At 34.6% G+C, this 14538-nt stretch overlaps 1 protein-coding gene and 1 long non-coding RNA gene across 2 annotated transcripts; both read left to right on the top strand.

The window, feature by feature from the left end:
• The first annotated feature begins 1114 nt into the window (after positions 1–1114).
• On the top strand, positions 1115–2286 carry LOC109172966. Its single transcript, XR_002052819.1, has 3 exons — positions 1115–1188; positions 1979–2076; positions 2211–2286. It is a non-coding gene; the product is annotated as an uncharacterized LOC109172966 (long non-coding RNA).
• Positions 2287–11847: 9561 nt separating this feature from the next.
• LOC109172944 lies at positions 11848–13200 on the top strand. Its single transcript, XM_019322193.1, has 2 exons — positions 11848–12479; positions 12693–13200. Exons 1-2 carry the CDS (start codon positions 11848–11850, stop codon positions 13198–13200), a joined length of 1140 nt encoding a protein of 379 aa, XP_019177738.1.
• The last annotated feature ends 1338 nt before the right edge of the window (positions 13201–14538 follow it).

Here is a 14538-nt window from a genome sequence, read left to right as displayed (position 1 = left end):
GGAGAATGGATATGAAAGCAATCATTATTGCATGGACCATGGTCTACACAATTGTGTGGACCATAAATAAAAAGTACATTTTTAATATACTAAGGGTACATTATTTATGTACGTAAGGTACATTTTTTGAAAGTACATTTTTAATATACTAAGGGTACATTATTTTACATAATGTACCTTTAGTACAAAAATAATGTACTTTTAATATATTAAAAATGTACCTGATATTCATGGTCCACACAATTGTGTGGACCATGGTCCATGCAATAATTTGCCATATGAAAGAGTAGTTGATGTCGTACAGTTATCTATAACTCATTTCTTTTGCCGTGATCTTTGTAATAATTGGGCCGCCAGCTGTCTGGGTAATAAATCTCTGGGTAATAAAGGGCAAATTATGTTGTGTAACCGTGTGCACCATAATGTTCTATGTTCATAATTACCGAACTATATATTCAAAATTTTTTTGAAATTCATATTCATAATGAATGAATTCTATATATTCACAATTACAGAACTCTATTGACAGGATAATAGGGCTGGCACCCGACCCGGATCACAAATGAGCATCTGACTCAGCATCACATGGGAACCCAACGGGCAGAACTCCAACGGTTAGAATCCAACAAGTGTCACATTTATTGTCATTGAAGCCACCTTTGATGCCACCATTGATGAGAGAGAGTTAAAGCCTCAACGCCTCATTCATGACTCTTCATATTCTTGCCGTTAGCTCAGCTCCCCAAAGATGTCTCTTCAGGTTGTTACCGTTAGGACCTAGCATAAATAGAACTTCCCTCAGCTGAGCAGGGGACACACTGTACTTTCTATACTGAGACAAAAGGCAATACAACTATTGTCACTTTCTTATTCGTTACTCTTATATTATATTTCCGGTAACATTATTACCGTCATTGGTGCTTTCATTGAGAGCCTGAGTCCAATACTCAAGCAGGCTACGACACACACAACTCATTCCTCTTTCAACAGCAAGCTTGAAAGAATGGTGTCCCGCAGCTCCCATGGTTCCCGCAACGTGAAGAATGGCAACATCATTCGGTGTGCTCATCAATCTTTTACGGCCTTTGGACCCATCAAGGTGGCCATCTCCAACAGCAAATGAGTCCCTAGTTGTTAGAAATCAAAAGTTCTCCGTTGGTTGTGAAATGTCTTATCAAACTTACCAAGGTGATCCTCTTGTAATTGTTATCAGTGGTGACTTGTGATTGTCATCTATTTGGAATATACTCTTAGGAACGTATTGGGTTAGAAGAAATCTTTTAAAGCATTACACATTCATTTAATATTGCATTTATTATATGCATATACATGTATATATTATCACATATTTGTGTAATTTTTTTGGTACTATTCTTAATAGGTAATTTGTGTAGCTCTGTGTTTCAAGTGAACTGTGTGTAGAGTTTTAGTAAGGATTAAAAGCTCTAATGGGTAGTTATTCTTTTTTTTTTATGGCTATCTGTTAATTAGTATATATTTATAAACCTTTTTTGTGAGAAATCTCCAATTTGCTTCATTATAATATTTAGCAACTAAGCAAAAAAACTAATTTTTTTCCCCCTAAAATTTTCCCAAGTTTTGCCTCAGATGGGAATTGCTTTGATCTTGTCATTGTATGATGTTGAACAATTTTTCTTGTATTTAGTTTAAGGCTCATCATCTATGTTACTTAATGAACTGACTTGTAGTATTGTTAGAATTAGTATGAGAAACTTTCTTGGTAGTTGTGTTTGATACCCCAATGGTAAGAACCAACTTGGATTGCCAGAACATCTCTCTTTAGTTTTCTCAAGTGAGACTAGACAATCGAGGAGTATTGCCTACCAAGTGTAAGGTGGCAATCTTCACGTGATTCTTTCCCTTGGGAAGGTATCAACCATATAAGTATTAGGAATAGTAATATACATTTTATGTATTAGAGGTTTACAATTCTCTGAATCATTTTCATATGTTATAGGTTCTCCAAAGCACCATTTATGAGGTTGACCTACACCGAATTCTTCAAAGCATTCACATATACCTACAAGATCTTGGTATGGAAGAAATCAGGAGGAGGTATGTATAGACATAGTAAATAGATTGCATGATTATTCTTGTTTGTCTGGAATTTTGGTATATCTTGCTGAATGCTTGGCTCTGCTTCATTAATTAAATATTTTCTTCGGGTTTTGGTTTGATGGATTACTTAGAGCTGGAGCTGATGACAAACCATTACGAATGGTAAAAACAGTTCTACACGAACTTTTTAAGCTTCGTGGTACTGCCATAAAGGGTATGCTATATGCATGCTAGCTATCACAAAACCCTATAACTTAGGGACGAAAAGTCTATTTTTTTCTTTTAGTTCATTCATTTCGATCATGCAGCATGCAGCTAATTTAATTATTTAATTTAATTTGCAGACAATGAAATTTACAAGTGCAAATGTGAGAGTAGTGATGATACTCTCCTCTACCTTTACCATAGAGAGGACATGTCAGAACTGCTACTCACTGCAAACAAGTTTGAGGTTGATGATGATGCAATACATCAACAAGTTGACCAACAAATCAATGCTCACTCCTGCTTGCAAACCATAAGAACATGCCGGACATTGATGATAAAGATTTTGCTCAAGCACTGGTAAAACATTTCATTTCTATTTTGTGTTTAAATTTATTCTGATTTGAATGTTTCAAAGTGGAAATATGATGCATTTGATGCTCCAGACTTCGATGATAAAAATTCTGTTCAAGCACTGGTATTACATTCCATTTTTACTCTCTCTTCCTTGTTTCTTGCTGTTATTTAATTGCAGAATGGTTCTAGGTTTTTAATGCTTTGTTAGCTTGGGTTTAAGCCTCTCTCTTTTTCACTTGATTTGGACAGTTATTGATGATAAATTTGATTTTTATTTTTTATTTTTTAGAATAAGTTTGTTGCTCTGAAATTTGGGTGTAGAATGCGTGTGAAAGCTCGAAATTTTGGGCATTTTAGTGCTTGATGTTTTGTAATTAATAAGGGATTTCTTTGTCGTTTGTGTTTAAGTTTCATGCATTATATTCTCATGAGATTTTATCTGAATTGTTTATCAAATTTGGGTGTCTAGTAATCTCTCAAAGACTTGAAGGCTAAGACAAGAACCTGAATCCTGTGTATCTGATTTGTTAACATTTTTTTTTGGGAGTGCATTTGTATTGCTTTTTCAAGTGTCTGTCTTTACTTGTTGGCTACACTTGTTATGATTCTCTTTAGGGAACTCATTATCTTGTTATGAACAGCTTGAGTATGAATGTGGTGAGAGTAAGAGGGCAGTTTCATTTCATTGCAAATTATTTATATCTATACTAATTTATTTTCTTACTTTTTACATGTAGTTTCAACAAGTTGATTATGACAAAGCGGTTATTGATCTGGTGCGATCTGAATGGGCCGATATTCTATCAAGTCATATAGAGTAGGTATGATTTGGTCATTCGAACGCTGTGATCATTTGGACTTGAATTGGTTCGGGGAATTGTTTTTTGTGTAGTAGTATTATGACTTGGATGATAATTAGAATTGGTCATGGAAGTCTTTTGACTTGTTATTTTGAACCTTATTAGCGTGTGCACAATTATGTAACTACACTTTGCAACATATGGTGAATGGATAAATTGGTTTTTTTTATACGATTATAATTTAAGCAGGTGAAAAACGGTTAAAAACTGTTGTCTATTTTACAATAGACAACAATTAGAAACCGTTGACTTTTCTACAAAATACAACAGTTTATGGGTGTGACAAAAGCGATTTCAACAACACACAATAGACAACGGTTTATAACTATTGTCTTTTAAAGAAAAGACAACAGTTAAAAACCGTTGTCTATGTACGTGACTTTTAACAACACTGGTTTCAACAACGCTTAATAGACAACGGTTAAAAAACTGTTGTCGTTGGTAGAAAAGACAACGGTTATTAACCGTTGTCTATTGCGTGACTTTTAACAACACCAGTTTCAACAACACTTAATAGACAACGGTTAAAAAACCGTTGTCGTTGGTAGAAAAGACAACGGTTAATAACCGTTGTCTATTGCGTGACTTTTAACAACACCGGTTTCAACAACACTTAATAGATAACGGTTAAAAAACCGTTGTTGTTGGTAGAAAAGACAACGGTTAATAACCGTTGTCTATTGCGTGACTTTTAACAACACCGGTTTCAACAACACTTAATAGACAACGGTTAAAAAATCGTTGTCGTTGGTAGAAAAGACAACGGTTAATAACCGTTGTCTATTGCGTGACTTTTAACAACACCAGTTTCAACAACACTTAATAGACAACGGTTAAAAAACCGTTGTCGTTTCTAGAAACGACAACGGTTATTAACCGTTGTCTATGTGCGTGACTTTTAACAACACCGGTTTCAACAACACTTAATAGACAACGGTTAAAAAACCGTTGTCGTTTCTAGAAAAGACAACGGTTATTAACCGTTGTCTATGTGCGTGACTTACAACAACACCGGCTTCAACAACACTTAATAGACAACGGTTAAAAAACCATTGTTGTTTCTAGAAAAGACAACGGTTAAAAAACCGTTGTCTATGCGCGGGACTTACAACAACACCGGCTTCAACAACAGAAACTATACCCCTACGACAACGGTTAATAACCGTTGTCTATGTGCATTTTTCTTGTAGTGGTGTCATTGTTGTTGTGCCTTGATTGTTATGTGATTATGTGTTGATTGATTGAATGGTGATGAGTATCTTGGTCATTGCGCAATGGCCGGTGTGAATGATGATGATGATGATGATGATGAGATTGTGATTGGTGGAAATGAATTGTTGGAGATTGGCACCACCTGTGCCCAGTCATTGTACTAAAGGTATAGGCCATAGCGGTTACTGTGCTGAAGGCACAAACCCACCTTAGACTTGCTTGCCGTTGAGCATGGGTCAGGTTATAAGTGCTACGGTGTCATGTTAGAGCTATATGCGCTAATCCCTTGATATTGGCACTAGAGGTGCGGAACATGTGAATAGCACTGCGGCACCATCTTGATATGTTGGTTTTTGATAGGTGGTTTGTCGGTGGGGGCGTGTAGTTGCCCGGAGAAATAAGGGTGGCCTGGAGGTATAGGTTGGAACTGATATAAGGACGGTGGAGAGCTACATGGTTGGAACTTGGTATAAGGTTGGAGGATGAATTGTGTGCTTTGATGACTACTTGTTAATTGATTGTCTTGAATACCTTTGTTGCCTCTAATTGTTATTTATATGCTTATCTGGCTGTTATGTCTTGTATTGCGTTCTTAGGATGCATGTTAGTCTTTATGATCATTCTATACTGTTGAGTCTGTTAACGTGTCTTGAGTCTTGATCTTTGATTTAAATCAGAGTCTCGTAAGTATATATGTATTCCAGTTTCAAAATGAGTTTCTTATATCTACCTATATTGTACTTAACGCGTTGGAGTGGGTTATCAGCATTATTTGCTGATGGTTGTTACACCGAATGCTTTTCAGAGACAGTTGAGTAGCTTCGGAGCGCGCTAGTTGGATTCGTGGACTTAGTTTAGACAGTTCTAGCCTTGATGAGATGGCCTGCGCGCCTCGATTTGTACTTAGATGTCAATTGTGGTTTATGCTTTGTTAGATAGTTAGCCTGTGCATCTGAGTTCTCTAGCTCAGGTGTGGCGTAGCACCCCGACTATTATGTTTAGTTTATGCTCTGTTTGGAAAATAATAGTAGATTAGCCTTTATTCTATAGGTTTTAAATATCTTAAAATTTAAGGTTGTTACAGGTCCGGATGCGCTTCTTGTTGGGGTGGCACTGGTCTACCTATCACTCATACTAGTTCCACCTATATTAAACCTACTACTCATTCCTTTTCTTTAGATAATGTCTTATGTGTTCCCAATGCTAGTTTTGACCAAATTTTTGTTTCCAAATTCACTGCTTCTAATGATGTTTCTCTTGAATTTTTTCCTCTTTTATGTTTTTTGTGAATGATCTGCATACAAGGAACAAATTATCCTATTATCCTGGCTTTTTCGACCTCATCAACACCACCATCTCCTCAGAATCTTTCCAACCCGACACCATCTGTTTCTGTGCCTCTCTGCCTGTGGCCGATGTGTATGCTTCGTCCGGCACTCAGTTATCCTCCTAACCTTCTTCTTCATATTCTAATCCTCCACTTCAAACAGATCTAATATTCACTAAGTCACAAAACCATATTTTCAAACCTAAAATGTACATTGCTACTAAACATCCTTCTCTTGAACTTCTTAAACCTAGCAGTGCAACACATGCTATGAAAGTGCCTCACTGGATGGACGCTATGCTTGATGAGTATAATGATCTTATTAAGAATAAAACCTAGGAACTGGTGCCACCTCCATCAAATTGCAACATTATTGGTTTTAAGTGGGTATTTCACACTAAACGCAATGCCGATGGTTTTATTGCCCGATACAAGGACTGACTTGTGGCCAAAGGCTTTACTCAAAGGCTTAGTATTGATTCCAATGAAATATTCAGCCTTGTGGTAAAACTTGTCTCTATTAGGCTTGTTCTGTAAAGATTAAATATAAAAAAATATATTCTATTAATCTCTCTATACATAATTAGGGATGTATATATATTTATCATTCCATAGGCTACATATTAGGCAAATTTACTTTATTCATTATTTTACCGTTATGTTGTTTTATATATATATATATATATATATATATATATATATATATATATATATATATATATATATATATATATATCTTTCTTTCTTTACTTGTTTATCATTATCACGTATGGGAAATATATTACAATTCTGTTTCTTCTTCTGCGTAATCTTTTTCTTCATCTCTCTCTCTTTGCACACAGTGCATTTCATGGTATCAAGAGCTTTTTTTTTCTTCTTTTTGTTAAATACTCATCATGTCCCAACATTCATCCAATCCATCATCTCCCACAACTGAAACCTTAACTCTTTCCATTGTTGTACCACCGTCAAATGCCACACATGTTGACATCGAGAGCCCTTATTTCCTCCATTCCTCAGATGGCACATGCACTATTCTTGTTGTCAACCTTCTCACAGGCATTGACAATTATTATTGTAACACCCCAATTTTCATAACCAAATTTTCCTTAATATTTAATCTTTCTTAATTGAAATATTCACTAATAACATAGCGAAAGCATTAACTAACCAAAAGAAAATGGGTGTTACCGCCACGCTCAGGTATTTCCCTATACCCAAACGCTAAGGCTAAGATTTACAACATCAAATAAACTCAACCAAAATCCAACTTCTATAATACAAGAAAGGATAATAATATACAACCATAAAGCTTCTCAAATAATAAATCTCCTATCGATCTATTCTTAATTCCTTCTTAGCTTGAATTCATCTTGAATTCCTATCCATGTTCACCTGTAAAAATTATTTGACACAAAAAGATAGAGAATAGACAAAAATTAGCATAAGCTAAGTAAGTTCCATTTCACCCCGTAAAATATAGGCTTGGATTTTATATTTTCAAAACTCATACAATTTTATTCTTTTCCAAAATACATGTGGAGTTATACTTTTCCTTGCATAGAGAATTAATATTTATAAGTGGAGAATTAACAAACCTCATCGAAATTCACTTAGAATCTAGACCAAAACCTATATGCACACCCCCAGAGGATTCCAAGCCACTGGGTAGTATATGATCCAAGTAGTCAAGTTTTCCTACCTGCTACCACTCAAACAATTTGGAAACTGGATCATAACCTATGTGTTACACCCTCATGGGATTCCAAGCCCAATGAGTAGTAATCAGTCCAAGTGAACAATACTCACATTTACTGAACACCACACTGTACATTATTCTCTCAAAATTTCATTATTTCTCCACAGATAAATATTTTCTCCACAAAAATACAATTTTCTCCCGAATATATAATTTTCTCTATAACACACTTTTATCAAAAATACCATTTCCTTCAAAATACAATTTTCTCCACATGATTTGTCCAAAATCATTTTTACTCAACAATATAAAGGTAATACAAATTTCACCACGTGTATATACACCAAAATTTTCCAAGCCAACGAGTTACACACACAGGACACGACACGTCGAAGCCCATTCTCGATATTTCGAGAATCACCACAGACAACAATTAAATTTATCGATAAATTTACTTGTGTTCACATTAATAGCATATATCTCATATAAAATCAATACATTCAATACTCAAGGAAAAATGATAATTTTGATGAACATGAAATCTTACCTCGACACCCAAAATTCTTATCAACACTTAATCTTATTCACCTTGATAAGTAACCTGTAGATCAATCAAACCTAATAATATTATTATAACTATTACTATTAGCCATAAACATTATCGTATCATTCCATAATCATCATCTTTATCATTATTATACTTATCATTATTATTATATAAATACCTCACTGCCGAATAATCATCAATATCACCACCCCAACTAATCATCATATATATTATAATCCATTATCATCAACTCCCATCATCATCAACTGATCGTCATTCTCCAATTTTTTCTTTTGCCGAACCAGTTCATCATCTTCATCCGCCTAAAATATCATTCTTGCCGTCCAAATTCACAGATTGCTTCTGTGGCTTCTACAATGCGAGGGGAAATACCGACGAGAGAGAGAAGAAAAGAGAGACTCAGGGAGTGACGGAAGAGAGAGCAGGTAGGCTTAGGGTGATAGACTATTAGGTTTAGGATGGAATTAGCGTTAACTTTGAGTAGTATATATATTATTTAGGAATAATATAATTTAGATAAAATAGTAATAGGATTCATAAAATTAAGATAAGTAATATATATTTGTTATATATATATATATATATATATATATATATATATATATATGCATAGACGTGAGCCATACTGTAACCATTCATATATATATATATATATATATATATATATATATATATATATATATATATATATATATATACCAATTAAAAACATATATACAGGACCTATGTACATATATTCATATACGGAAGGCTTAAACACATATAGATAATTAATTACAGTACATATAATATTTACATAACTATATGATTTGGAATCTTGTGTACATATGATTAGGAAATTATTAGGCTCAAAGAATAACATGGATTTAGGATGATATTAGGTCAAACTTGGAATCCGAGAATTTAATAAAATTAACTCCATACGCACATACGATCCTCGTATGGTGCCTAGAAAAATATGGGGTATCACACTCTACCCCCCTTAAAAGATGTTTCGTCCTCGAAACATAACCTCTTAGTTCCTACTTAACTTGTCATCATACCAAAATTCAAGTCATAAGTTCACTAAGACCATCTCCAAAGGCAGCGCCATTGCACCAAAACACCAAAAAAAATGCTCCAACCCAGCGCCATTTCTCCAAATTTTTGGCGCACTGTGAACAGTGCTGCGCCATATTTGGCGCAGCACTGTTCACAGTTTAACCCCTCTTGTTTGTTTAATTCCATTTGTGTTTTATTTTTTGTTTTAATATATTTGTATATTTTGTTAAATTGTTAACTATAAATTTTATATTATTTAAAATGAATTATATCATTTGAAAGATCTCATCAAGACGATTAAAATAAGTCTAATATTGAACATAGATTAATTAAAAATGAAAACACATAAAGCTTAATTATAACAAAATTAAAGGAAATTACATACTTAATTTAAAGCTAACACATAAAACTTAATTAAAATTACTTTAAACATACTTAATTTAAAACAAACACATAGAACTTAATTAAAACTACTTTAAACATACTTAATTCAATAATCTCCTAGGCCAGCATCATTTCCTCCCAAATGATTAAAATATTGAGTAAACTGACTGCTTGATTCTTCTCCTCCAAGTGGTTGACGAGCTCTCTTTGCATGAATTTGTAATTGTGTATTTTTAAGCCAATCACGCCTTATTGGATCTGTGATGGAATCAACATCTATGCTCATGATTCTGTTATCTTCCTGCTGTTCCGCCAACTGTAGTTGCTTTGCTTCATTTTGAAATTTTTTCGTTTCATTTTGAGCTTTTATCATTTGAAGCTCATAATTTTTTTGGAGTTGAGTTTGACTTTGTTCGAACATTTGTGCGATCTTTTCATTATGTTCTGTGACTTTGGCAAAATAATCATGACATTCTGCAAATGCTTGCTTCTTCTTTTTTTCCTTGTTACGCCCGGTAGGACGTTCGTTGTTCAAGCCCTGACTTTCGAAATCATCGTCTAAGTTAAGGCAAAACGATGATGAACCTATTGACTTATCGCCTTGTGACTCTGCACCTTCAATGTCAGAACTTCGCTTTCGACTTGCAACACTTGGTTCTCTACCCGAAAGACTTTGAAATTTCTCCAAGTCTTTAACAATAGGCCATACATGATCAAATTTAAAACCATTTTTAAATTTGGCATCTTGTTCCATTAGTGCTTTTGCCCTATTAATCTGTTATAAACCACAATTAAAGTAAGTAAATAATACAAACATTCAAAGTATTCACAATTTATATATAAACACAAAATACTCACAATGTCTGTTTCTGAAGCTCCACTCGGATTCAAGTTCTCAACCTGTACAATACATCCTCTGAATTTGGCGACAGCTTTCATTATAGTTTGCATCCGGGACGTAATTGACCTCAATGATCGAGTGCTTCCAACATTTGCTGGTAGCGCTTCATGATAAGCATTCATAATACGAGTCCAAAATACGTCCCCAGCTTGATGATGACCCGTAGCTTTATCTTGGCAAATATTAACATACACATGACAAAGGAGTTTATCTTCCTCAATAGAGTATGAACTAGTTCGAATTGTGCGTGCCTTGGACATTTTTTAAAAGAGGATGGAGAGGAATATAGAATAGAGAATTCAAAGAGCCATGAGTTATATGAATAGAGAATTCAAAGAGTTGTGGTTTCTGATTTGGTGGTGTACTATTATATAGAATGAAAGCAAAAATCAATTAATGGCTAAGATGGTTGTGATATAATCCTACGGTTGAAAACAATTGCTTTTGGGATTTGGGAAAGATATCATGTCAGATCTTGGATTGTGTGTTGGAAGTATATGAATACCAATTAATGGCTAAGATGGTTGTGATATAATCCTACGGTTGAAAACAAATGCTTTTGGGATTTGGGAAAGATATCATGTCAGATCTTGGATTGTGTGTTGGAAGTATATGAATACCAATTAATGGCTAAGATGGTTGTGATATAATCCTACGGTTGAAAACAATTGCTTTTGGGATTTGGGAAAGATATCATGTCAGATCTTGGATTGTGTGTTGGAAGTATATGAATACCAATTAATGGCTAAGATGGTTGTGATATAATCCTACGGTTGAAAACAATTGCTTTTGGGATTTGGGAAAGATATCATGTCAGATCTTGGATTGTGTGTTGGAAGTATATGAATACCAATTAATGGCTAAGATGGTTGTGATATAATCCTACGGTTGAAAACAAATGCTTTTGGGATTTGGGAAAGATATCATGTCAGATCTTGGATTGTGTGTCGGAAGTATATGAATACCAATTAATGGCTAAGATGGTTGTGATATAATCCTACGGTTGAAAACAATTGCTTTTGGGATTTGGGAAAGATATCATGTCAGATCTTGGATTGTGTGTTGGAAGTATATGAATACCAATTAATGGCTAAGATGATTGTGATATAATCCTACGGTTGAAAGCAATTGCTTTTGGGATTTGGGAAAGATATCATATCAGATATATAAATACATGGCATACACACTTATCTTTCACCATAACAATCCTGAGATATGAATCCCTCACACCCCTTTTCATCATCACCCCAACACCCATCTTCATCCTCGCAAGAGGATGACGATGATCTCATTGCTACAATACAATCACAACAACAAGCACTACTAAGTACGTATGCTAACAACAATGCTGCCATGGCTTACTTTTTGGAGATTATGTCTACTCAAGCCATCAACCCAAGTCATGGCGGTTCAATTTCTGGGCATAGAGTGATTCACCGTGACCGTGAAGATGGTGATCGAAGATTACATGCTGATTATTTTTCAGAAAATCCAAAATATAATGAGGCAATATTTCGTAGACGATTTCGAATGAGTCGAAATTTGTTCTTACGAATTGCCAATGCTGTTGCAGAGCACGACAATTACTTTGTGCAACGGAGAGATACAATCGGTAGACTAGGCTTGTCTACTTTACAAAAAGTAACAGCAGCATTTCGAATTTTGGCATATGGAGTAGCAGCAGATGCAACCGATGAATACATCCAAATTGGAGAATCAACAGCAATTGAAAGTTTGAAGAGATTTTGCAGAGCGGTCGTAGAGGTCTTTGGACAATGCTATCTAAGAGCGCCAGATGCTAATGATGTTGCAAGGTTGCTTGAAATTGGTGAGAGGCGAGGCTTTCCAGGGATGCTTGGGAGTTTAGACTGCATGCATTGGACTTGGAAAAACTATCCAACAGCTTGGGCCGGACAATATGCTGGGCGTAGTCGAGAACCAACTATTGTTCTCGAGGCCGTAGCTGATTATGATTTGTGGATTTGGCATGCACATTTTGGTTTGCCGGGGTCGAATAATGATATTAATGTGTTGGAGGCATCACATTTGTTTGCAAACATTGCAAATGGTACGGCACCTCCTGCTCATTATGTTATTCAAGGGAAAGTGTACGATACAGGATATTATTTAGCTGATGGGATATATCCGAAATGGTCAACCCTGGTGCAAACTATTCATCAGCCCCTAGGACCAAAGAAAAAGTTATTTGCAATGATGCAAGAAGCATGTAGAAAGGATGTAGAACGTGCATTTGGGGTCCTTCAATCAAGATTTGCAATAGTCAAGGGACCAGTACGTTTTTGGGATAAACATGTATTGCATGATATAATGACATCATGCATCATAATGCATAATATGATAATTGAAGATGAACGTGATGAGCAAGTCGATATACAAAGTGGGAGAGAAGCACCGGCTCCTGAGGTTGATATATGTAGAGATGAAAGAATTGTCTTTGAAGAGTTTCTTGCTCGACATAGGCAAATCAAAAATAAAGAAGCGCATTATGCGCTTCGTGATGCATTGATCGAGCATATGTGGGAACATTATGGTAATTCTAATAATTAAATGTAGCGGGTGTTATTTATTATTGTGGAATAAAATAATATTTGCATTATAATTATATTGTTATCATATAAACATAAAATTAAAGATAAATTGTATATTATTAAAATAAAATTATATCATTTCAAAGATCTTATCAAGAAGACGATTAAAATAAAATTAATATTAAATATAATTTAATTAAAAATAAAATATATAATATAATTAAAGTCTAATTTATTAAATTACAACTATTAGTTTTGTTAAAAGAATAAAAGTATAAATATAAACTTTATGAGGGGTGTAGGAATAAAATTTGGTGCAGAATTTGGTGTAATGGGTTGGAGATGAAAAAAATTTGGTGTAAGAATATGCTGGGAATATTCCTTTTTGGTGTAAAATTTGGTGCAGAATTTGGTGCAATGGTTGGAGATGGTCTAAGGCTTCATACCACTTTGGAACTCGAATACCTATATTCTCACTTTTCTTATCTTAACCTCCTATATTCCAAAATTCAAAAACCAAAGCTCTTATTCCAAAATTCATAACTTATAGGTTCTCTATATCCCAATGGTTCGTACCGCTCTGATACCAATTTGTAACACCCCAATTTTCATATCCAAAATTTCCTTCAATTTCTTTTTTCTTAATTTACAATTTACTAAACTCATAGCGGAAGCATTAACTAATCAAAAGAAAATGGGTGTTACCGCCACACTTAGGCAACCAACAACCTAAGTGCTAAGGCTAAATTTACAACTTGCAATAAACAACTCAAGATATGTACTAGTACAAAAACAACTAACAATTCAATTGTCTAACTAATAAATGATATCTCTAGCTGGTTCGCTCATTCTCATGCCCAATGCTCATGCAAGAGTTCCTGCAAAAACAATTAAAGAATAGAAAACAAAGAAACACACAAATTCAGCATTAAGCTTGTAAGATCTACTTCACCCCGTAAAACATTTTTGCACATAGCATGTAACATATAGGAGAAGATAGTTTACATCTAGAATGACCCTTTAAACATTTTTATTCTCATTAATAATACCAAATCAGTATTTCTCACAATAGGAATTTTAGGAACCTTTCAAAAGTAATATTTATTTTTGCAATATGGAGGAACACCAATTTCAACACAATGGGCAGGGTCTTGTTTCATCAAGCCCTAGTGAACAGTAATCACCATACTGAACACTACACAAAATCCCATTCAATCTCAAGTAATGGGCAGGGTCTTAACTATTTAAGCCCTAGTGAACAGTAATTCTCTTTACTGAACACTACTCAAAAATCCCATTTAAATCAACCAAATAATGGGCAGGGTCTTATTCAATAAGCCCTAGTGAACAGTACTCA

The sequence above is a fragment of the Ipomoea nil genome, unplaced genomic scaffold (genome assembly GCF_001879475.1).
Source record: "Ipomoea nil cultivar Tokyo-kokei standard unplaced genomic scaffold, Asagao_1.1 scaffold0457, whole genome shotgun sequence".
NCBI lineage: Eukaryota > Viridiplantae > Streptophyta > Magnoliopsida > Solanales > Convolvulaceae > Ipomoea > Ipomoea nil.
This window is presented reverse-complemented; position numbering and strand designations above follow the sequence as displayed.

What these genes read in the sequence shown, in the direction of transcription:
- LOC109172944 (XM_019322193.1), top strand. Translation starts at nt 11,848, where the DNA reads ATGAATCCCTCACACCCCTTTTCATCATCACCCCAACACCCATCTTCA. An exon ending in GGTGAGAGGCGAGGCTTTCC is followed by an intron (nt 12,480 to 12,692) that starts AGGGATGCTTGG and finishes GTTTGCAAACAT; the next exon opens with TGCAAATGGTACGGCACCTC.